General features: G+C 42.0%; 1 protein-coding gene across 1 annotated transcript in view; it reads right to left on the bottom strand.

Moving 5' to 3' along the window:
* Positions 1–255: 255 nt before the first annotated feature.
* The window catches only part of adss2 (adenylosuccinate synthase 2), a 98937-nt gene continuing 73527 nt past the window's right edge, over positions 256–25665 (bottom strand). The window contains exons 7-13 of the mRNA XM_052012962.1: positions 25301–25382; positions 15420–15546; positions 13882–14036; positions 12396–12520; positions 12087–12184; positions 9517–9666; positions 256–3904 (exon numbers count right to left, since the gene is read on the bottom strand). Of these exons, the coding sequence (XP_051868922.1) occupies positions 3852–3904; positions 9517–9666; positions 12087–12184; positions 12396–12520; positions 13882–14036; positions 15420–15546; positions 25301–25382 (790 nt within the window). The 3' untranslated portion in view covers positions 256–3851. The remainder of the gene's footprint in view (positions 3905–9516; positions 9667–12086; positions 12185–12395; positions 12521–13881; positions 14037–15419; positions 15547–25300; positions 25383–25665) is intronic.

The raw sequence follows: 25665 nt of genomic DNA on the forward strand, positions 1-25665 counted from the left end.
GTAGCATAATGCAGCAAAGTTATGTTGAAAAACTTCAAATACTTGGCAAAAAGGATTCAACCGGAAATCTTAAGACAAAAGGTACACCAGCTATTCTAAATGTTGCTAGTGTTGCTCCAGCTATTCCCAAGTTATCCAGTAGACTAACACAATTAATGCTTAACAGAATAAGAGACAATGAACAGAAAATTTACATTTTTTTCTCAAGTTTCTACAACATTTTGTTCAGCATTAGAAATTAGATACAGAAAACCATTTTTTTATTAAAAATAAATTTTTTTTATTCAAACACAAGTTAGTTATATCTGAATAATACCAATTCTACTAAATCTCAAATTAGAATTGAATTGACCATTAATATGATTAAATCCATGTACTGTACATATATTGTCAATCTCAGTAAGCAGTTTAAATCAACTCAATCAAGTCACTGCAATGTTAAAAAGGGAGCTCCAGCTCTTGAAGAATGCTGTTTACATAGCACAATGCAAAAAGTCCTCATCTTTGAGGACCACAAGTCAAAATAAATTGAGACAAAGAGGCTTTACATTTCAGAATTTATTTTCTGTAGTTCTTAACAGCCCACCCAGAGTTTCAATAGTTGTGTTTAAAAAGAGAACAGTTGCATAATTTACAAAGTAAAACACATACAGCCTGTACACATACATTAATCATTCATGCGCATTGTACATGAATCATTCTATACGACACCAACCCCAGGAAAAATATCCTGCACGTTAATCATGTTAAGTATTTACAGTGCAGTTAGTCATATTCTTCCAAAGAACATTTCACTAGGCAGAAACATAGGAAAACAATTTTTAAGAAGAATAGTTAGCATGGCAAAAAATCTGTGCAAATATGCAATAATCTTCTCTGGAAATCTGATTAAAACAAACCTGCAGGGGGTACCAAACTGGAAGTTTCCATAGTATCTTTGCTTTTTAAAAAGAAGATGCACAGGTGTTGGGTTTCACAGGAAGAAGTTTAAATGTTTTAAAAAAGCTGTACAGGCTGGTGCGGAAAACTAATCACTGCTCAGAAATTCTTGACGCTGACCTTTCTCAGCTTTGGGATACTCGATTGCTAAATAAGTGCTGTGGTACAAACAGCACTGAAATGCTCCTCTGCAAGAGAACCCATGTTGGGCGAGGTTGGAATTCTGAAATTTATTTATTTTTAAAACGTACAGAGGAGGCCCTTTAAGATATGGAATACACAACCGAAAACTGAATCTATACGAAGAACATGGAAAAGCAGCATAAAAGGCGAGTAGATAACTTCTTAAGAGAGCCAACACATGCACGATGGGCAACAGATTCTAGGATCTTAATGGCTTTCAGCTCTTGTGGGTCAATCCTGAAGAGCAAACAAGAGTGCTTTAGGCCAGCAACGAACTACTCAAGCTCAGAAAGCAAACAAGTTTGAAAATACCAGTCAACATGGCGATTTTCACAATACATTCAATCATTCTACTGTTGCCAGTGATTTTTCATATTAATAAAAAATATACATTTCACAAATTATTCATACACTGGAAAATTTTAAGTGACCACTGATTTTGAATTTCCACTGTTTCCTTCTCTCAAACTTGGCATTGAATTAAGTCACAACTCTTACCTTCTCTGTCTAGAACTGAGTTTCTCATAGGCATCAAACAACAATCAAGCTCTTACTAATGAAGACCAAAAATACTGAAGGACTACATCTTTGTGTATGAAACAAATGTATTTTGCTTTATGCCTTACGATTCACACAGGACTGTCAGCAAGAATTGTAAGTTTGCCAGTGACAAGCGCACAATCCCATTGTTCACATATACTAACACTAGAATCCACATGTTCGTGCATTTCCCACAGTCTGAACATTATTCCAGTTGGGGGTCACTTGTACCATAATTAAGTTTGCAGCATTTTCTGCAATAAAAGCTCGTGAGGTTTTTGCCTGTCAATGGAGCAAATATACTATAAAAAATTGTCTTTTTCTTAGGAAGTCCCACAGAATTAAGGATGACTGGTATTCATTCCTGTTCTGTGGGTTCTGTGGTTGCCAGGGCAATATGGGAGCTGCAGACTCTGCCACAGATGGGGCAATAGGTGGGTGGTTTGACAGTGGGTGCACTCCTCCCACTGCTTATGCTAGGCTTCTGTGTGCTCCAGACAAATGGACCCGAGGTTCTTGATTCCACCTCTATGAACCTTCTCCTTTCTGAGTGGTTGTGGGCTGCGGATTCCCACAAGTCTCTGGATGTTACACTTTTTCCGAGAAGAATACTTTTGCTCTATTCACCCAGTAATCTCTTGCCACGATAGAGCTTGGGATAGAGTGCCTGCTTTGGGAATCTGGTGTCAGACATGTGAACAACATGGCCTGCTCAACAGAGCACATTGAACGCAATTAGGGCCTCAGTGTTAGGGATGTTGGTCTGAGAGAGGATGCTGGCATTGGCTCCCTTGTCCTGCCAATGGACTTGGAGGATTTTGCAGAGGTCGTTGGTGGTATCTCTCCACCCACGTTCCTGCAGCACCCATGGAGAGACTTGTGGCTTCTCTACCACAAAACACAAGAGCTAAGACTGACCAGGGGATCCAGGAGCTAGTTCACCACAAACACAAGTTGTTCTTGGATTGGAAACTCCACCATGGCTCAGGGAAAAAGAAACAGCTCTACAGGCACCTGAAAGCAGAGGGCGAACAGAAAACCCACGACTGAAAGCACAGAGGTGAGTGGAAACCCACTGATAAACATGAAGTGCGCAGGGTTTTCAGTGATATCAAGGCCATCGATAGCCCAAACACTCAAGGACAGAGAGGCAGTCAGCACCTGCTGGAAGGAACACTTCAAAGAACTCCTCAACTGTGACTTTGCCTTTAACGTGAATACCTTGACTCCATCCCATAGCAACCTATCCAGTCCAGCCTGACTGTCACCCAGGTCAACAAGAAATCCAAAAGACCATATCCCAACGGAGAATCAATAAGGCCCTGGAAAGAGATGGCATCCCTGCTGAAGTTTTAAAATATGGAGCATAGGAACTTTAATCAAATTCACAACCTCATCTCCAACACCTGGGAAGAGGAGAACATGCTACTGGACCTCAGGTATGGCATGACCACCTTCAAGAATGCAACATATCCTACTGTGGTAACCACAGAGATCTCCCCATTGTCTGGAACTGGGTCCTCCTCAAACAGTGCCTCCTCCCAGTGACCAAAGAGCTGCATCCTGAATTGCAGTATGGATTTTGTCTACCTTGAGGCATCAGGGACACAACCTTCACCTCAAGATAACTCCAAGAGGAATGCAGGGAGCAGCATCTACTGTGGCTTTCTTTGGTGTCACAAAGAATGTCCCATCATTTTCAAGTTAGAAACCATGAAGAAATAATTTTCAAAATCTAGTCTTGGCAAAAAACAAACACCAGCCAATATACTCTTGCAAAGTACAGGGAATAATTTTTCATTTGTTTTATTTTCAATTCAAAGTTATTAACTTAATTAAAAATATTGCCTGATTCATACTAACTCTTTAAAAAAAAACATTTAAAAATCAAACAAATGCCAGTATATTGGATTTCAAAGTCAGCGCAAAGGCTTCCAAACACTTTGTGACAGCAGGTTATGAAACCATCCCTGAATAAAATGAAATTTAATTTTTTTTTTAAATGTCATTTTTACAAGTTGCTTTGAAATCACATCCGTTCTTCCCCTCACCTGCACGCACAATAACAGTAATTCCCTACATTTCTGCTAAACAATACTAATTTTGGTATTTGAAGACTGAATGTGTCCAGATTTGAACTTGCCGAAGTCAACTCTGGGGATAGCAGGCTCTTCTTGGCAACACCAATCTTAAAACAGCTGGATCATCAACTCTCTTGACTTGCCAATTCCAATCCATTTAACTGTAAACACAATGAGTATTGTTGAATTTCAGAACACATCAGCTCTGCTCAAGTAACATTGCGACTTGGAGGCAATCTTAAATATCAAAAAGATTGGATAATTTATGGCATCCATTCCAATCTCAGGATACCTTACATATCTTTAGAATTAAGTGATCTCTGAAGCTTTGTAACTACACTGACACATGTAACCAATATAACTCATAAGAAACTATTCTCCCCATACTGCAATGTTTTTCTGGAGAAATGGCTCGGTTTGATAGTGTTCCTGTTTTCTCCACTCTTTATATCAACTTATTTTGTCAATATTCCACTGGATATTTATTAGTAAAACAGTGTCAACCATTGAGTTGGAAGTAAAACAGTTTACTGTGGAGCAGACAGTCAAATTTCTTAGAATAAACTGAATTAGCAGTGCTGTTTGGGGCATTGATATTGACGATGAATTCTTCTTTCAGAAGAGTCACAAATCTTTTTTCTCCACCTGAGCAATGGCCTTGATTTAATGCTTAAAAGGTGGCACTTCCAGTAGTGAAGCATTCTTGGTACTAGACAGCTGAGATTACATGCTCAGATGTCTGCAGAGGTTTAAATCCTGACCCCCAAGGTCAGTGTGCAATCACCAAAATAAGGCTGAGATCATGCAGTGAAAAGGCCAGTTTACTAACAAGGTGTTGGCTGTGGAGCCAAGGGAAAGGAGAGCAGCAAATTCAAAACGGCATAAACTGGTGTGATCAAGTAGACACACACCACCAGCTCCCAGTGAATAAAATGCATGCAAGCCTGTAGAAAGCAATGAATAAAAAAAAGGCTGCAAGCCTAAAATATTCAATGTTTCCAAGGGCAAGGGGAGGCACTAGGATAATTTTGACTTTCTAAAAGTGGAAAGATGTAAGAAAACCAATCTAAAAGATGGGCCATTCAGTAATAAGAACAAGAAGAGTGGCTAAAGGTATTGCTTGTTTAAAGTGACTGATTTTGCTACAAGTTTAGTAAATTACTTTCCAAGTTGACAGATATCAAAATAGTGACAGGCTTGTTTATCGTTGACAGGATAACATTAACCCTGGACATCGTTAACACACTTGGTGCAGATTCTGCTTAGGTAAGGAAAGATCACTTGATGAACTCATTGTTTCTGATTCAAGTTCTGTAGGTGTATAAATACATTAACAAATAAAGGAATGAAGATTGCTTTCATTGTATTTCAATGCACAAAGGAGGAAGAGGAAGGAAGCAGAATGAAAACAGTGATCAAAGTCCTTGCAAAGAGCACATGGAAAACGTACATTTGGAAAATATGATCCTGCTGTAATGTCAGTAAGATCTAAAGAGAACGGAGCAAATAACTGCAGATTTTGGAAATTCTAAACAAAAATAGAAAATGCTGGAAACACTCAGTTCAGGAAGTATCTGTGGGGAGAGTAAAAGAGTCAACTTTTCAGGCTGAAATCAGAACTGGAAAAGTGAGAAAAGCAGCATATTTTAAGCTGTGATAAGAGGGAAGATTGGATAGTACAGAAAGAATGTTTGTGATAGGACACAGATCAAAGTTGTCAAGGTCAGAATTACTTTTAATTACTTTAAAAATCAGCAGAGAGACAAAACAGAAAAAAAATCAAAACATCTGTAGAAAAAAAAAGGGGGTTAACTGAAAGTATAGGATAAGATATCTTCATTAGTCACACACACATCAAAACACAGTGAAATGCATCTTTAGCGTAGAGTGTTCTGGGGGCAGGCCACAAGTTTCGCCACACTTCTGGCGCCAACATAGATTACATTCACTATAAAGTATTACATCAAATATAAAGTCCCTGCTGTAGCAATGTGCTTGGTCAGGTAAGGTGCTGTCCTCAAGCTTACTTTGGACCTTGTTAGATCAATACAAGAGCCCAAGAAGTCTGAATGAGAGTGGAACAGAGAATTAAAGTGACAGGAGACTGGAAACCGAGGGTTGCCCTTGCAGATTGAACAAAGGTATTATACAAAGCTTCATCCAACTGGCATTTGGTTTTTCCAGTGCAGATGACTAAATTGGAAGAAGCGCATCTCCTGAGGTTTCATGGGTAAGTGGTGTTATAGAGGGGGGATGGTGCAGGGAGATGGAAGCTTGAACTACGGAGTCATGGAGAGAATGGTCCCTCTGGATTTCTGAAAGCCGTGGAATGTGTTTGGCAATGGAATCATGTTGAAGGTTGTGAAAATTATGGAGGATGATCTATTGAAGGTAGCGGCTGGTAAGGTGGAAGGCAATAATAAGGGGAACCCTATGCTAATTGTGGTTGGGAAGAATGGGGTGAGAGAAGTGCAAGAAATAAAGCATAGATGGTTTGGAGCAATGTCAATTATAGTAGAGGGAAGTCATGTTAAAGGAAGACATCTGAAAGATGTTGGTGTGGAAATTCTTATTATCAGAGCAGATATAATAGAGACCATAGAATCAAAGAGCACGGAAACAGGCCATTTAGTCCAACTCATCCATGACATCTGCAGGCACCCTTCTGTATTAACCCCATCGCCCAGCACTTGGTCTGTAACCCCCTGTGCCCGAGTGATTCATGTGTTCATCCAGACACTTCTTAAATGCTGTCAGTGTCCTAGTATCAACCACTCTCTCAGACAGAACATTCCAGGTAGCTGCCACTCTCTGGGTGAAGGTGGTCCCCCTGATATCTCCTCTGAATCTCTTTCCCCTTGTCCTCAAGTTTTATCTCCACATAATATTGGGAATTTTTTCTACAGTTTACCCTTTCTACACCTTCCATCATTTTATATACACGTACCTCAATCATGTCCCCTCTAAACTTCCTCCACTCCAGAAAGAACAGACCTAGCCTCTCCAGTCTCTCCTCATAACTGACCTGCTCCATCCCAGGCAACATTCTGGTGAATCTTCTCTGCACCCTCTTTAGCACTATTTCCCACACAGTGACCAGAACTGTATGCAGTACTCCAGCTGAGGTCTGACCAATGTTTTATAAAAGTTGGAGCCTACCCTACCTGAGTTTTCAATGCCTGGATTAATGATGGCCAGTATCCCATATACCTTCAGAACCACATTATCAAGCTGCATTGCCAGCTTCGAGGATCTATGGACTTGTGCTCCAAGGTCTCTCAGTACACCCCAAGACCCTACCATTCATGATATACGTCTTAGCCCCATTAGTACCAAAATGCATCACCTCACATTTGACTGGATTAAATTCCATCTGTCATTCTTCAGCCCATTTCACTAACGTATCAGTATCTCTCTGCAGCCAAGACTACCTTCCACGCTATTAACTCTGCCAACCTTTGTGTCATCTGCAAACTTACTGATCGTCTTCCACATCCTAGCCATTTCTGTATATTGGAAACAGCAGGAGTCCAAGCACTGATCTTTGTGGAACACCACTAGTCTCAGGCATCCAATCGCAAGAACAACCCTTGGCAAACTGGATCCCATGGGACCAAACCTTGGAACCAGTGTTTCACACAGGACCTTGTCAAAGGCTTTACTAAAGTCCATGTAAATCACATCTAATGCTCTGCCCTCGTATAAAAATACACTTTGTTATCTCTTCAAAGAATTCAAGCAAATGCATCAGACAGGAATGTACAATGTAGAAACTGGGAGAATGGAATGGATTCCTTGGAGGAAGTAGAGTTGGAGGAGACTTAGTCAAAATAGTTTTGGAAGTCATAGATTTATAATGGATACTGCTTGGTAAACTGTCCCCAAGATGTCAAGAAAGGGAAGAGTCAGATATGGACCATGTGAAAGTGAGAGCAGGGTGGAAATTAGCAATTAAGATAACGAAGTATGAGTTCTGCCAGAGTGCAGGAAGCAGGACCAACATAGTCATGAAGTAATGAAAAAGAATTGAGTTAAAGGCTTGAGTGGGTCTAAAACAATGTATTCAATGAAGAGACAAGAATAGCTTGGATCCATGCAAATTCCCTTAACTCTGTGAGTTAGAAAAAGTGAGCATTGAAGGAGAAGTTGTTCAATGTAAGAATGAATTCAGCAGTGAAGGAGGCTGGTGGTGGAGAATGAGTTCTATTCAAGGCCCTCAGACCAACCTGGCATGGTATGGAGGTGTAGAGGGAATGAGTCTAGTGGGACCTGGAAACTGTCTTTGTGGTGGAGAGAATCAGAGATGCCACAGATGTTAGTGGGAAGGGACTGGATAAAGGGAGAAAGATAAATTCTAAGAAAAGGTTGAAACAACGGGTGTGTCTGGACAGTTCTGCATGAGGATCTTGGGGAGCAGATAAAAGTGGCAGAGCGGGGCTGGAGGATCATGAGGCTGGAGGCTGTGGTGGGAAGATCTGAAGAAATGAGGTCAGGACTGCTTGGGAGACAATGGCCTGATATCCATGTGGTGGGGTCATGATCCAGTGCTATGCATGAGGAATTTGTCTGAGAGCTGACATTCAGTTTCTGCAAGGTAGTTTGCCAAACCACACCAGCACTGCTCTTGTCAGCAGGTTTGATCACATTGGGGTTGGTCCTCACTGAACTGAATGCTGCAAGTTCGGCGAGGGGTATGTTAGAGTAGGAATGTGTTGTTACAGTAGGGCAGTGGAAATATTGTGATAGTCACGTCAGCAGTTAGCGATGAGCAAGTATCGAGAGTGTGTTAGGCTGTAAGGAGGGGTCCAGTTGAATCAGGTATTTTGGAAATGGACGAAAGGGTCCAGAGTCTTACGTGAGTCTCTTGGCTTAAAAACTGGGTATGCATTTAGGCTAGTGGAAGAATAATTCAACAACGTGCTGGGCTCAGAATTCATTAAGATCAGGCTGCAGGGAATAAAGCTGAGGCATCTGTTGATGGTCAATGCCCCATTTGATGACTCCTTATCATGAAAGGTCATTGACCCAAAATGCCACCGTTGCTCCATTCCCAGATGCCGTCCAAGCTGCTGAGCATTCATTCCAGTGTGCCCTGCTCTTATACCAGATCTGGTCAGTTCTGACACAAACTGGAGAGGATGGTTATTTAAAATTGTTGAATTCAATATTGAGCCCCAAGAAGATGTAGCTTGCCCAGATGGAAAATGAGATATTGCTCCTTGATCTTACGTGGGGCTTCATTGAACAGACCTGAAATAATGTGATTGGTTGTTGGGTGCAAGTCCAACAAAACTGTCAAGATTTCCAACTGAAGAATTTCAGAGCACTCCTTAAATCTAGTATGAATTTTAATACTCCCCAAGATCCTCTTCAAGTTCACTTTCCTTCGATCCTATCCCTTCTCCCAATCTCACCCCTTGCCACGTTTTCAGTATGCCTTCTGATCTTCTCCTCTCTGTTATCAACCAATCAGTCCTCAGCAGAGGCCTCGGCTTCATCCCCCTTTGTGGCTTTCCTGTCTTCTATTGGAGTTACAGTGGGAGACTGGGACAACTCCTCCGGCTGTACCTCCTAATGCATGAATTCAAATTTCAGTCCCACAGTACTTCAGGTGAAGGCATTATAATGAAGTAAAGCAATGATTAAGTACTTCAATGCACATCTAACTATTTTGTATAAAAAGTACTGAAATCGAATTCTTGAATGAAACACCTCAATGCATAACATTTTTCAATGATGAGAGGTGTTAACCTCTGGCAATGGCAGCACTTACCAGGCACCCCAAGATGTCCCTCAATAAATCGGACATAGCTCTTGGCATTTGCAGGCAGATCTTCAAACGTCCTGGCTTTTGCTATACTGGTGTTCCAGCCGGGCAGAGAGACATACTGAACTTCCACCTTGTTCAAGACCTCTTGGTTAGCTGGGAGATAATTGTCACACTTATTGTTAAGGGAAAACATGCTTTGCAATATATAAATTTTATATGAAAGTATATATATTTTAACTTTAAAAAGTTGGACACTTAAAACTTTCTAAAACATTCCTGGAAAAGTTGTACAAGTCATCATAACAACAAATGTCTCATGCCTCTGTGTAAACAATAGCAAGATAACATCATTAAGATCCATCTGCAACAATATATATCGTCTCATTTTTCTTCTTTTCCCCCTACCATTGAATATACACCTTTCACAAAGAAAGTGGAATGAAAGTTTCAGAAGTCCAGTTCTGCAACATTGAGAGACAAACAGTAAAACAACTTGGCACTGCAGCTTCCTTCACTCCATCTGAGCAGCCTATTACTGGCTTAGCACCTTCTGCAGATGGCAAACTGGAGGAATGACAATGCATGTCCAAGTTAGAATAACGTGTGATTTGGAGGGGAACATGCTGTTAGTGGTGTTTTTGTGTGCTTGGAGAGCCCATCCTCCTTGATGATTAGACCTGCAGATTTGGGGACGTATTAAGAGTAGTTTTGGTGAATAACTGTATTGCATTTTGTTCCTAGGCACTCACAGCAGCCTCTGTGTATTGGTGGTGGAGTGAGTGAGAAGTTAGGCTGGTGGATGGGGTTCCAATCAAGTAGGCTGCCTCATGGTGTCAAGCTTCTTGTTGGCACCACACTCATCCAGGCCAGAGGAAAGATATTCCATGTTCCTGACCTATACCTTGCAGATGGTGCAAAGACTTTAGGTTGTCAGGAGGAAAGCCTCTGACCCACTCTTGTAGCCACAGTATTTATGTAGCTGGCCCACTTGAATTTCTAGTCAATGGTGACCCCAGGATATTAATGGCAGTTAATGTAATTCAATTGAATGTTAAGAGTAGGTGATTAAACTCACTCTTGGAGATGGTCATTGCTTCGCACTTTTGTAGCGTGAATGTCACTTGCCACCTATCAGCTCATGCCCAAACATAGTCTATAGTTTGTTGTAGGCAGACATGGCTGCTTCACTTACTGAGGAGTTGTGAATGGACTAGAGCATTGTGTAATCTTCAGCAAACACAACCAATATTTATGATGAATGGAAGGTCAAAATTGTACACAGGTGCCCTGGAAGAACGCCAAAGCTGATGTCCCGAGGCTAAGATAACCTACTCCCAACAACTATCTTCCTGCGTGTGTCCCCTTTGATACCCATTGAGTTCAGTTTTATCAGGGCTCCTTAATGTCATAATATCAGGGCAGCATTTAACCATTTAAGGGCAGTTTCTCTCATTTCATCTCTGGGATTCAGTTTTTGGTCCACGTTTGGACCAAGACTATGATGAGGGAGGAGCCAAGTGGCCCTGACAAAAATAAATGGGCAAATGGTGAGCAAGTTATTGGAGAAGTGCCACACAGTAGTTCCGAGAGACCAATCAGAAAGGTTCTTAAAGACCTTTCTGCCTCACAACTTTTGGAAAAGAACTAGATCTTTTGCAACCAGAGTGTTTTATTAAACACAGAAGCAGGCTTTAAACCATGTATCTGTGTCATGACCAAGACCACGCATTTCCAACAGTACTTGTCTCTGCCCCTGACTCCGCTCACCTGCAGCTTCATGCCACAACTATCTACTGTCTCCAGGTTTGACTACTCCAGCGCAACCCTGGACAGTCTCCCTTATTCTTCAATAGATCTGGGCACTAGGGTTTTGGATGACGTCAAGTCTTCCAGGATATTCAACTTGATGTGTGGGTTGGCATCATTTTTGTTTGATGATGTCCCTAGAATTTTTTTTTACTACACCAAAGGTGCAGTATAGGTAACAAGCTGCTGTTGTTCATAGACGGTTAAGGAAAAGAGCAGGAGAAACAGTGGTTAAGGAGGGAATTTCAAGCAGGGGAGTTGGGTTGATTGAATCATTTTTTTTTCCCAAAGAGACGGCAAAAAGATGATGGACCAAATAGATGTTTCTATACTGCATCATTCCACAAGGCCTTAGAGTCATAAATCATACAGCACAGAAAAAGGCCCTTCACACCACTCCCCTTCACCATATCCACATATTAATCCCATTTACCATCACTGGGTCCATAGGTTTCCATGCCTCGGTGATTCAAGTGCTCTTCTAGATACGTCTTAATCATCATGAGAGTACCTGCTTCCACCACCCCCTCAGGCAGTGTGTTCTAGATTCCAACCACCCTCCAACCCATTACTCTAAACTTACGTCCTCTAGTTTTAGACATCTCTGCTGTGGAGAAAAGTTTCCCACTATCTACCCTAGCCTTGTAGAGTTCTTCCCTTTTACACTTGCACTTAGTGTTTTGGGTTTACTCAGAACACCAAAATATTTAACCATTATAACTAAAGACAATTATATTTTAAATCATGCAATAATTATATTTACTTACCTGGAAAGTGGGGTATTACTTTTTCATCAACCTTATAAGCCACTCCAACTTTAATCTCTGTGAATACATCCAGGATGTCCAGTTTGGTAAGTGCTAAGCTACACAAAAAGGAAATCAGAAAACAGTTAAATTTTACTTAGGCAAATTAATTCTTATTTAAATAGGTCAGCAGGCTTACTTTCACCATGTCAAAATCTGTTTGAAAAAGCAATGCTTCAAAATAATTACTTATGTCAATTCTAAAATTATTACAATTTTGATCTTTAAACTCAGTCAACAGGAAGAAAAAAATCCAATGAAATTACTTACGCAGTAAACCCATTTATCATGTGAGCATACTTCAGCAAAACGAGATCTAGCCAGCCACACCTCCTCTTTCTGCCTGTGGTGACACCCACTTCTGACCCGCGTGACTGCAGCAATTCACCAATATCCTATAATATGATAGATTTATAGATGGAGCACGTTAGTGACAATTCCAACGCACAGCATTTGATAAAATGCATTTCTGACACTGGATTAATTCCATATTGCCCTTAAACTGAGCATAAGAAAATAAAGAGGTCAATGCTATAAGGGAGACCTAACATTGTGTAAAATTCATGGAGGGTATGTAAAATACCAAACAAAGCACCAACTGTTTCAAAAAAAAAGGGTCCCCCACTTAATAAAGAAATGAGGCAAAATTTTCTGAGCTTTCATCAAAGGGCCTTGGAAGCAGTGTCTTTTGATATTTTTCAGGCAGAAGTAAATAAATCCTTGATACACAAGGGGGTGGAAGGTTACCAGGGGTAGATAGGAACGTGGAGTTGAGTTACATTCAGTCATGACCTTATTAAATGGTGGAGCAGGTTCGAGGAGCCAAGTGCACTTTCCCTGTTCCTGGTTCTTTTGTATGCATGTCTGTGTGTATGTAGCGTATCCTTAGGAATATAGTATAGGTATGGAGAAAGGTAACTGTACAACGGTCTTAGTCTTGATGAGGTTTCCTCTAACGATTTAGATTCTATGTGTGTGGGACCATATGCCGTTATTCTGCTGAAGAAAGATCTAATTTCTGTAATCACTGTCTCAATCACAATGCAGTGGATGGTTGTAAGTATGTAGTGTGCAGGTATACAGGTATTCTCCATTCTTTGTGTTAAATGTCATTTCCAGAATTAGCATGTAACTGACGTGGATTAATTCATGGTCACACTTTAAGAGTAATTAAAAAAAAGATATTGATTCCTAGTTTGAACAAAGCAACTTTTGGCATGAAACAAGATCTTGATGCCATTAGTTATAATCACCAAATTGACTGGTCCACCTAACCAGCAGATGGCCCAGGAACATACTAAGTCGAGGTAGCAGGAAAGATTCTAAGCTCTTTTCCTGGTATCACTGGGTTGGCAGGAAGAGGACATGAGCTGCCTTTTTCACAAGTGCTATGTTGGCACACGTTTACATTCCACCAACCTAAGAGTGTACAAAAATGTAGTTGTTGGAGAATGACCAAGGTTCTGACAAGCAGTCTGCCAAGAATGGTGACGCACTGTGAATATCCTCTGTCCTCAGTGGAAGGAAAATAATATTAAGACTATGGAGAGACAGCATGGGGTGGAGGAGAGGGGAGTCATCAGTCACTGGTTGTCATGCAAGTCAAAAAAACTTTAACAAGTTACAAACAAGCCATCTGATTTCCATGATAAAGGAATCAGAACAAAAAATGATTCATGTACATCAAACACAAACTGGTTTGGGAAGAAGAAAGTGATGAGTTTTGGCAGGCCACACGATCTGCCTGAAGACTTACATTGTTTTGTTCTGTAGGGAAAGCACCAATGCCAACCCTTGTTGTGTAGGCTTTCACCACTCCATACACTTCCCCAACATTCTGAGGAGGGATTCCCAGCCCTGTGCACACACCACCCACTGTGCAGTTTGATGAAGTCACAAAAGGGTAAGTACCTTTGGCAGGAAGGAAAATGTTGAAATAGTGCAATTATATACAGTACACTAAAATAAAGGCTACACATGCCGCAAGTGTAAACATTATGAATTTTCACATGCATGAGGATATGTGATTGCTTTCACTAAACAAAATCAAACACATATCATAGGTAATGCTGTGGGTGTGAAAAACATGGTATCATATGCAAGTTCATTCTTTCTGGTTTATGGAATTTTCCAATCACAGATTGTTCCCTTGTCATTCACTAAGAGGAACTTTCTCCATGGTACCTACTTAGCAGATAGCCCTTGGAAGCAATCTTTCTGGCATAGATTTGTCCTTCTAAATAGACCAAAGTTAATAAGGCGGAAGGCAATAACTTTCAATTCACGAACTTGCTGCCAGCATTAAGCTTTGCTGTTGGTTAAATAGCTTCCTCATCTCAAATCATGCCCCCATCCCTCTCCCCCTCGCCAATAGTCTCAGGTCTCTGGCCACCGGAGCTCTCCATTTTCTGAATCAGCTATTGCGTGGTAGGTGATTGAGATTTAGGGACAGATTCTCGGCTTCATACCAACTCAGAACTGCATTGAGCTGCCCAAGCCCCCTTCAATTTGGCCCCAAACAACCCACAGATAAAGCCATCTTTCATTGGTTTATGTTAGCTTTGAACATAAGTCCCAGTGGTTGAAGGCCAAGGATACCTTTCTTAAGATGCATTTGTGCCCCTGCCCCCTCTGCTTGTTGGATTAGTGCCTGCCAATCACAAAGCTGAAACACAGAAGTGCCAAGTGTGATATCACGCCAATGAAAAGACCCATGCCAGGAATGGTTAACCACGCACAGAAATGCTGGTGCGAAGCAATTTCCAGAGTGGCAGGTTTCATTAGCTCTTAACTACAAGAGGAATGGTTTAATTATAAGGCAGACAAAGTTGGCCCAGAACCAAATTAAGATAACTTACAGTGCTCTAGAGGCACTCCTGAATTCAGAAATGATATTTATAAGACTCTGCATTCTGTCATGGAACCAGTTTATATCAAGGTCATTCCACCAGGAGGAAAGGATTGAAAGAAGAGGAAAACATTTAATAAATCATCCTTAACCACAAGATGATAACGTAAACATATGTAAATTATTATTTACCACTACACTCACACTACAAAATTTTCTTAGAGCTTTTAAACAAAATTTCTCAAAAAATGTGTCCTGTGACAAGGCTGTTATGTAATCCATGCTATTGCGCAGGGAGTGGAAGGTCAACAAAGATAGCTATATTGGTTTGGCAATGATGCAGATATATATCACACGATGACCAGACGGGAAGTGAAATTTCATATCACAGAACATAGAGCTCTTTTATCAGGAAATGTACTTGACAAAATTTAATTGGAACTTACCAAAATCGATATCCAGCAAGGCTGCATTTGCTCCTTCAACCAAAATCTTCTTTTCTGGACCATGTAAGGCTTCGTACATGAAATAGACACCATCCCTTACCATAGGTTTGAGTCTCTCTACGTAGCCCTGCAGTTAAAAAATCAAACTTCAGTAAGTGCCTCAAAAATGAATGATTACTGGTATTCAACACTTCCAATAGGCTCTTTGTGCCTTATTGAGAAAGTACAATACTTCACATTTTTGTGTTTGTTCTACCTTATGCTCTTCACATGCAACTCTGGGCTCCAAGCTATTTCAGCTTCTGACTGTTGTAAGTGATGTGATTGATGCCTCTTCTGCTCAGTGGCAGAACCCAATGAACAATCCATCATCTCTACACTTGCCTCACATTAGTTCTCCCTGCCACAGTATTACTGCCTTACCCTACTGAGGACACCCTTCCCATCTATTAACTGGGAACAAACTAATTTTTCTCCAAGCATCAACAAGGGTGTAAAGTGGCAAAGGGATGGTAGAGGCTTTAAAGGATTCAAAGTTGGTTTACCAGATTGGATCAGGTGACAAAGATTCACTAACATGCCCATGAATGTTGTGGTAACCCTGTGCCCAACTTCATCTCACCAGGGGTGCGCAGTCCTCCACTCCACCTCTCCAGAGATGGGTCAACAATTCCACTATCACTTCTCATCAGGGATGCAATAAACACCACATCTTTCTCCAGAGTCCTGCCAACCACAAACCTCACCCCCACCACAAATCTCTTACCAGGGTACACAGATTAAATGGCAGTAGGAGGACTGTGAAAGGAAGAGCTCCAACAGAATGAATGCTATTTTCTTGTTGAATACTTTCTATACAGGCTAAGTTTATCTTTCAAAGCCTCAACCCAGAGATAGGTCCAAAATGGACAATGGTGTCACAATTCCTTTTCTAACCAGCTGCACAAGACAATGAAAGCAACATTCCATTCAAATTTCTGCAGCCAAACTGGATTCCATCAAGTCAGAAACTTAGATGGGAAATAAAAACAACAAATACTGTAAATACTTAAGAGGTCAGGGTTGATCTCTGTTTAGGGAAGCAGAGTTAAAGTTTCAGGTTGATAACCTTAAAACATAACTGGAACACATTGGAGAGCTGTTATCAGTAAGAATGAGGAAAGAACAAAAAGGGCAATCTGTGATAGAAGAGATTAAATAAAAAATAGTATGACGATGCAAGACAAAAGGGATTGAAAATAGTAGCAATAATCCTGAAATTCCTGTGGCAACGAACCTGTACTCATTATTTCCCTACTTGCTAGATCTGTACTTACACAATGGAGATCTTCAAGCAGTAACTTAGCCCACGATGCTGATTCTAACCTAAACAAAACTTAACACGTGGCAAGGCATGAAGAAGTCCTGCCACAGAAGAGCTTTCGCAGCAACTAAGCATACCCACAGCCCCAGAGCTGAAATGACTATCCAAACTATTACAATTGAAGGTTTGAATGTGTGACATTCACAAATGTTCAAGGACTTGCAAAAATTGTTAAAAATTAACCACACTATTAAAAATTAAAACACAAGAAAATACAAGAACAAATAAATACATTTAAGTAAACTAAATTAAGTCAAAACATGTACATTGCCTGAAACTAGCCTGTTTCCATCACTGCTGCTCCTCTCCAGTGAACCTAGCACTGGCTTATGGGCAAATTACCCGGCATTAATTACTGGGAAACTGCAGGAAGTTGCCGCTCCAGGGTCAGAGCACAGTCAGGAAATCGCCAGCATCAGCTGCGAGGTTTGGATTTGTATTGGTTTATTATCGTCACTTGTACCAAGGTACAGTGAAAAACTTGCCTTGCATACCATTCGTACAGATCAATTCATCACACAGTGCATTGAGATAGTACAGGGTAAAAACAATAACAGAATACAGAGTAAATTGTCACAGCTATAGACAATAAAGTGCAAGGTCATAACAAGATAGATTGAGAGTCCATCTCATCACATAAGGGAACAGTTCAATAGTCTTATAACAGTGGGATAGAAGCTGTCCTTGACCCTGTTGGTACGTGCCCTCAGGCTCCTGTATCTTCTGCCTAGTGGTAGAGGAGAGAGAATGACCTGGGTGAGTGGGGTCTTTGATTATGCTTGTTGCTTCACCAAGGCAGTGAGAGGTATAGACAAGAGTCCATGGGGGGGGGTGGTTGGTGGGAAGGCTGGTTTCCTTGATGTGCTGGGCTGTGTCCATAACTCTCTGCAGTTTCTTGCAGTCCTAGGCAGAGCAGTTGCCGTACCAAGCCATGATGCATCCAGATAGGATGCTTTCTATGGTGCATCAATAGAAGCTGGTGAGTGTCAAAGGGGACATGCCAAATTTCTTTAGCCTCCTGAGAAAGTAGAGGTGCTGGTGAGCTTTCTTGGCCATGGCATCTATGTGGTTGAACCAGGACAGGCTATTGGTAATGTTCACTCCTAGAAACTTGAAGCTCTCAACCCTCTCGACCTCAGCACTATTGATGTAGACAGGTACATGAACACTGCCCCCTTTCCTGAAGTCAATGACCAGCTCTTTTGTTTTGTTGACATTGAAAGGTTGTTGTTATAACACCATGTCACTAAGCTCTCTATCTCCTTCCTGTACCCTGACTCATCGTTATTTGAGATACGGCCTACTGCAAACTTGTAGATGGAGTTAGAGCAGAATCTGGCCACGCAGTTATGAGTATATAGGGAGTAGAGGGCTGAGAACGCAGCCTTGTGGGGCACAAGTGTTGAGAATAAACATGCTGGAGGTGTTGCTGCCTATCCTCACTGATTGCGATCTGTTAGTCAGAAAGTCAAGGATTCAGTTGCAGAGGGAGGTGTTGAGTCCCAGGTCTCGGAGTTTGGTGACAAGTTTACTTGGACTTATAGCATTGAAGGCAGAGCTGCAATCAATAAACAATAGTCTAATGTAAGTGTCTTTACTGTCTAGATGCTCCAGAGACAAGTGTAGGACCAGGGAGATGGCGTCTACTGTAGACCTGTTTCGTAGGCAAATTACAGTGGGTCGAGGTTTTCCAGGAGGCTGGAGTTAATGCGTGCCATGACCAGCCTCTCAAAGCACTTCATGATGGTGGATGTCAGAGCCACTGGTCTGTAGTCATTGAGGCATGTTACCTTGTTTTTCTTAGTTATGGGATGATAGTGGTCTTCTTAAAACAGGTGGGAACCTCAGATTGAAGCAGGGAGAGGTTAAATATGTCTGCAAATACCCCTGCCAGCTGATCAGCACAAAATCTGAGCACATGGCCAGGGACACCATCCGGGCCAGATGCTTTCCTCAGGTTCACTCTCCGGAAGACTGATCTTACATCCTCGACAGTGACCATGGGTTCAGTTGCATTGGAGGCTGTCAGGGTGGGTGGTGACAATCCACTCCCCTTCTGTTCAAATTGCACATAGAATGAGTTAAGCTTGTCAGGAAGGGATGCACTGTTGTTGACTATGCTGCCCGACTTCATTTTGTAGCCCATTGTCGCATGTAAGGCCTGCCACAACTGACGGCTGGTCTGGTGCTCCATTTTGAACCAGTATTGTCTCTTGGCATTCTTGATAGCTTTCTGGAGGTCGAAGCTCTATTTCTTGTAAAGGTCAAGGTCACCTGATTGGAATGCAGCAGTCCTCGACTTCAGTAAGGAGTGGATTTCCCGTTCATCCATGGTTTCTGGTCTGGAAACACCCATGTTGTCCTCTTTGGTACACAGTCCTCAACACACTTGCTGATAAAGGACGTGATGGTGGTGACATACTTATCAAGGCTGGCAGCTGAGTCTTTGAACATGGACTAGTCCACACTGACTCAAAGCAGTTGCTTAGAAGCTCATCTATTTCCCCAGACCAGCGCTGCACAACTCTCTGTACTGGATCCTCCCGTTTCAGTTTCTGTTTGTATGCAGGGAGGAGGAGCACAGCCTGGTGTCAAATTTACCAAAGTGAGGGCGAGGGGTGGCTCGGAAGGCATCGTTGATCGTTGTATAGCAATGGTCAAGGGTGATAAGGCCCCTGGTGGGACAGGAGACGTGCTGGTAGTACTTTGGTAACACACTCTTGAGGTTGGCCTGGTTGAAGTCACCTGCATGACTTCCCCACTCGCTAACACTTGAGCAGGAGTTCCAAGTTTCCTGGTAGTTCTGAAGACAAATGCGGACATTTCCGTAAGTTACTGCCAGCACTTCTCAAGAACATCATGCCAGACAAACAAGGAAACAGTGGGTGAAATTTGTTGAACTCAACGTTGAATCCAAAGGATTGCAAAGTGCCAAGTCAAAAGATAAGGCGCAGTTCCTCAAACTTGTGTTGAGCTTCAATGGAAACAAGGACAGAATGGGATTGCAGCAGAGAATTAAAGCATTAAGCAACCTGAAGCTTGGAGCCACATTTGCGGAGTGAACAGAGGAATGCTGTAAAACAGTCACCCCATCTGCGATTGTTGCCCAGGTATGAATTTCATACACAGTTTGAAGGTGAATACCCAAGGTCCAAAACCAGTGTCTTCAACTTAAGTAAGGGCAATTACAGTGGTATGAAGGTGGAGATGTTTAGAGTGGACTGGCTAAATAAGTTAAGAGAAGAGTCAGTAGATGAGCAGCTGTAGATATTTAAATGGTTAGTTCATGACGTTCAGCAGAAATTTATCCCAATTAGAAAGAGTGATTCCATTGCAAGAGAAACCTTCTGTGGTTGACAAAGGAGGTCAAAGATAACATTAAATCGAAAAGTAGGGCGTACAAAGTAGCAAAGGCTAATGGTAAACCAGAGTACTGGGAATTTTACAGGAACCAGCAGTGAAGGACTAAAAAGCTCCCAAGAGAGGAGAAAATTAATTTTGAGATGAAACTTGCAATGTAATATCAAACCAAACAGTAAAAGTTTCTTTGGGTACAGAAAAAAAAGAGCATCAGTAAGGTTTAGTCAAGAGGAAGGAGGAAACATATTTAAGGTTTAGGAAGCAAAGATCAGATAGGGTTCTTGAGAGTTATAGGGTAGCCAGGAAGGAACTTAGGAGAGCTAGAAGGGGACATGAGAAGGCCTCAGCAAGGAGGGTTAAGGAAAACCCTAAGGCGCCCTACATGTATGTTAGGAACAAGAGGATGACTAGGGTGAGGATAGCACTGCTCAGGGATAAGGGGGGGAAAATGATTCTGGAGGCGAAGGAGGTAGGGGAGGTCCTGAACGAATATTTTGCTTCACCAGTGAGAGGGATTTAGACGAATGTGAAGTTGGAGCATATCGAAGTTAAGAAAGAAGCAGTGTTGGAGCTACTAAAAAGGATTAGGATAGATAACACCTTAGGGTCAGAGAGGATATTCCCCAGGTTACTATGGGAAGCGCGGGAAGAGATTGCTGGAGCGTTAATGATGATCTTTGAATCCTCCCTGGCTATAGAAGTGGTACCGGAGGACTGAATGATGGCAAACGTTGTTCCATTGTTCAAGAAAGGTAAAAGGGATAATCCTGGGAGTTATAGACCAGCGAGTCTTACATCAATGGTGGGCAAACTATTGGAGAGGATTCTTCGGGACAGGATTTAATGAGCATCTAGAGAAACATAGTCTTATTAGGGATAGTCAACATGGCTTTTTGAAGGGCAGGCCATGCCTCACGAGCCTAATAGAGTTTTTTGAGGCAGTGACAAGAATTAGTGCAGTTGATATATATGGATTTTAGCAAGGCGTTTAACAAGGTTCCCCATGGTAGGCGCATCCAGAAAGTCATGAGGTATGAGATTCATGGAAAAGTGGTTGTGTGAATTTGAAATTGGCTTGCCCACAGAAGGCAGAGGATGGTTGTAGAAGGGGAGTATTCGACCTGAAGGTCAGTGACTAGTGGTGTTCCGCAGAGATCTGTTCTGGGACCCCTGCTCCTTGTGATTTTTATGAATGACTTGGATGAAGAAGTGGAAAGGTGGGATAAGTTTGCAAATGACACAAAGGTTGGTGGTGTAGTAGATAGTGCAGAAGGTTGTTGTAGGTTGCAACTGGATAAAGACAGGATGCAGAGCTGGGTGGAGAAGTGGCAGATGGAGTTCAATCCAGACAAGTGTGAAGTGATACACTTTGGAAGATTGAACTTGAAGGCAGAGTACATGGTTAATGTCAGGATTCTTAGCAGTGTGGAGGAGTAGAGGGATCTTGGAGTCCAAACACATAGATCCCTCAAAGTTGCCGCACCATAAGAAGGCTGGTCTCCATTAGCCGGGGGATTGTTCTGGTCACCACATTATAGGAACGACATGGAAGCTTTGGATAGGGTGCAGAGGAGATTTACAAGGATGCTGCCTGGATTGGAGAACATGTCTTATGAGGAGAAGTTGAGTGAGTTGGAGCTTTTCTCCTTGGAGTGACGGAGGATGAGAGGTGACTTGATAAAGATGTATCAGATTATGACAGGCATAGACAGCCAGCATCTTTTCCCCAGGGCGGTAATGGCCAATACTAGAGGTCACCAGTTTAAGGTGCATGGAGGAAAAGTTCAGGGGAGATGTCAGAGGTAGGTTTTTTTGTTTACACAGAAAGTGGTGGGTGCCTGGAATGCACTGCTGGGGGTGGTGGTAGTGCTGATACAATAGGATCATTTAAGAGACTATTAGATAGGCACATGGATGAAAGAAAAATAGAGAGTTATGGGAGGTGAAGTAGACAGGGAGATAGACTGAATGTGGATAAGGTTTATATAGGTCGGCACAACATTTTGGGCAGAAGGGCCCGTACTGTGTTGTACTGTTCTATGTTCTATAAGAGTGGGACCTCTAGAGAATGAGGCTGGGGAATTAATATCAGGAAACAAGTAATTGGCAGATATGTTAAACTAATTTTTTGCATCAGTCTTCACCGTGGTAAACACTGCAAATTTCCTGATGATAACAGATGCGCTAGTTTCAAATCGTACAGAAGAACGAGTAAAAATTCCAATCAGGAAGGACATATTTACAGGACTAATAGCAGACAAGTCGCTAAGACCAAGGATTTTAAAGGAAGTAGTGACAGATAGTGGACTCATTGGTTGAAGTTTATCAAAACTACTGAATTCTAAGTGGGTAAAAGTGGACTGAAAGTAAATGCAACATCCTAATTCAAGAGAGAAGTGATATTATATGGGTGTATAAAATCATGAGGGCCATAGATAGGGGGAATGCACTCAATTCCCCAACCCCTGGGAAAAAGACTAAGAACAAGAGGACATAGGTTTAGGGGAGAGATTTAATAGGAAACCGAGGGGCAACATATTCACCCAGAGGGTGGTCCATATATAGAATGGACTGCCAGAAGTAGTGGTTGAGGCATGTACATTAACACCGTTTCAAAGACACTTGGACTGGTACATGGATGGGAAAGGTTTAGAGGAATATGGGCCAAGCAACGGAAAATGGGACTAGCTTAGATGGAAATCTTGGTTGGCATAGACCAGTTGGGCTGAGAGGCCTGTTTCTGTGCAGCAAGCAGTTAAGGTGGCAGTGGAGCTGCAGTTTAGAGATTGGTAAACTTTGTCATAATTGTACAGGATGTTGATGAGACCACACCCGGATTACTGCACACAGTTTTGGTCTCAGTAGGAACTTGTGGAACAGTAGAAAACAGCATGAAGACAATCCTCACAATTAAATGGAAAAAAGTGATAAGGAAACAAAATATATTGCACATATCTCAGGAGGAGGCTGGTAGAGCTGGGATCTATGCAAATTGCCAACACAAAAACCATTTTTGTTTTTAGAGAATGCAAGTAGATCATAGGAATAGTAGAACAAGTTCAGGCAGGTGGAAAAGACTGGCTTGGCTCTGTTCAAAGAGGCAGAAGAGGCCCCATGACGACCCTGGTGGAGAAGGACTCGAGGACATCAAACCTTCTTACCTCCGATTAATTTGGAAAAACAATGTCACATTCACAGAGTTGACTTCAGCTTCAAAGGGTGCAGTATAGGTAGCTACATCCTGAACATTCTTTGTTTGGAAACTATGTCATTATACATTAGATGTGAAACTTAGAAAGAAGTCTGCAACAAAACAATAGATACTCGTGGAATAAAAGTTCATTGTTCAAAGCGTGCAACCATTTGATCAGAAATCAATACCTCTGATTCATGTTGTTTTTGATAAAACTTATGCAATGATACAATTACATGGAGACACAAGAGACTGCAGATGCTGGAATCTGGAGCAAAAAACAAAGTGCTGGAGGAACTCAATGGGTCGATCAGCATCTGTGGGGGGGAGGGGTAGAGGAATTGTCAATGTCTCAGGTCGAGACCCTGCATCAGGACTGAGTATGAAAATAACAAGTATAAATAGGAGAGGGGGAGAAGTGAGGCAGGGGCCAGTAGGTGATCGGTGGACCAAGGAGGGGTGAAATTGGGAGACAGATGGAAACATAAAGGCAGGTGGAGCCAGATTTTTGGGGGTGGGGGGGGGGCGAATGAAGGTGGAAACAACTGTTGGAGAGCAAGAAGCAGGAACACAAAGGCTACCAGTGCTGGATTCTGATGAGTAAGGAAGGTGATAATGGGAACCAGTAGGGGAGAGATGAAAGGCAGATGGAACCAAATGGGGGAGGAGATCTGGTGGGCGAAACATGTGGGTGGTAGGTGGATTGAACCAGGTGGGGGTGGGGGGGGGGGGGGTTCCACTTAGCCAATGAAAAGACAGGCTTAGCTAGGGTCCATGCCAGTGCCCATAGCTACATGTTTGATTTGTAGGAAGTGAGGAGTCAAAAGAGAAGTTGTTCAGGGTAAGAAATATGTTCTGCCAGGCAGATGAGAGTGTTGGTGGAGGGGAACTGGTTGGATCTTTGTTGCAGAAAGAAGCGGAGTGCTTTAAGGCTTTTCTGATGGGGGATGGAGACTGGACATCCATAGTGAAGATGAGGTGGTGGGGGCCAAGGAATTGGAAATTGCCAAAATGGTGGAGGGTATGTGATGTGTCCCAGATGTAGGTGGGAAAGGACTGGGCAAGGGGAGACAGGAGAGAGACAAGATGCCAGTAAGGCAAGAGCAGGGAGAAACGATGGGCCCACCAATACAGACTTGTTTGTGGATCCTGAGCAAGAGATAGAAACAGGGAGCGTGGAGCTGGGGCACTATCAGGTTGGAGGCTGTGGAGGGGAGATCTCCTGACGTGATGAGATCTGTGACAGTCTGGGAGGTAATGGGCTGGTGTTTGTCGGTGGGGTCATGGTCCAGGGGTAGGTATGAAGAAGTATCCAAGAAATACCACCTGGCTTCTGCAAGGTAGAGGGCAGACTGCCAGACAACAATGGCACCACCCTTGTCTGTGGGTTCGATGACTTGGTTGGGATTGGTGCAAAGTGTGTGGAGTGCATGCACTATAATAAGACCTGTGCAAGTTTTGAAGATAATCTATTTATCCCCATTGTCATGCTTGCTGGATTGCAGACAAGCTTTAACACAGAAATTAGAATTAAGCCTCATTACAAAATATTTATCTTGCAAATCATAAGTCCAAACATTATCCAATAGCTGAGGGAAACTGTTCTCACCAAGTACAGCTCCATGTCAGTTTGAGCCTCCTGTCATAAACAATCATATGTAATACACTATTTAATGTATTTATTTTAACAGTCCCACTAATCAACCCAGGAGCAGTCATTCACATTGTTGCCCAACAGCCTTTTGAACGAGGACCTGTCATAGAGTGTGGGGAAGAAAGCAACTTACAGGATTTTCTCAGCTGCACTAAAATTTTAGATGAGATTTACGATGTCCTTTTTCATTTCTCCTAAAATCTTTTTTGGATTTTGATCAACAGTAAGCCATTGGTCTTGAATTTTGCCAGTGACAACCATATAAACACACATAAACAATATAAAATAAAGCCAAGTTCCCATCAGCTTACCTTGAGCTTCTCTAGTTCCCCATCTATATCAACATCCAGAGTAGGGTACATTGACATGTGCTGATTTGCCAACACTTTAAACCTGAGGAAAATACATATATTTTTAAAAAAATGCTTAGTCATACAATCCAATGAATTAAACACACAGAAGCCTGTGGATGAAACAGGTCCACAATAGAATTGGTTTAAAGACATGCCTGCTTTTTAACAGAGATGAGCATGACCTGCAAGTGACTCCATTTTGTGACTAGAAAAAGGCCTCATTGCTGGACTGCACATATTTAATCCTTCAAATATTTGATGGGATGGAAAAAGAGACTCTACAGTTGTTCAGAGCATGATTTAAGTAACTCAGAATTTCTGGG

This window comes from Pristis pectinata, chromosome 3 (assembly GCF_009764475.1).
Source record: "Pristis pectinata isolate sPriPec2 chromosome 3, sPriPec2.1.pri, whole genome shotgun sequence".
Taxonomy (NCBI): domain Eukaryota; kingdom Metazoa; phylum Chordata; class Chondrichthyes; order Rhinopristiformes; family Pristidae; genus Pristis; species Pristis pectinata.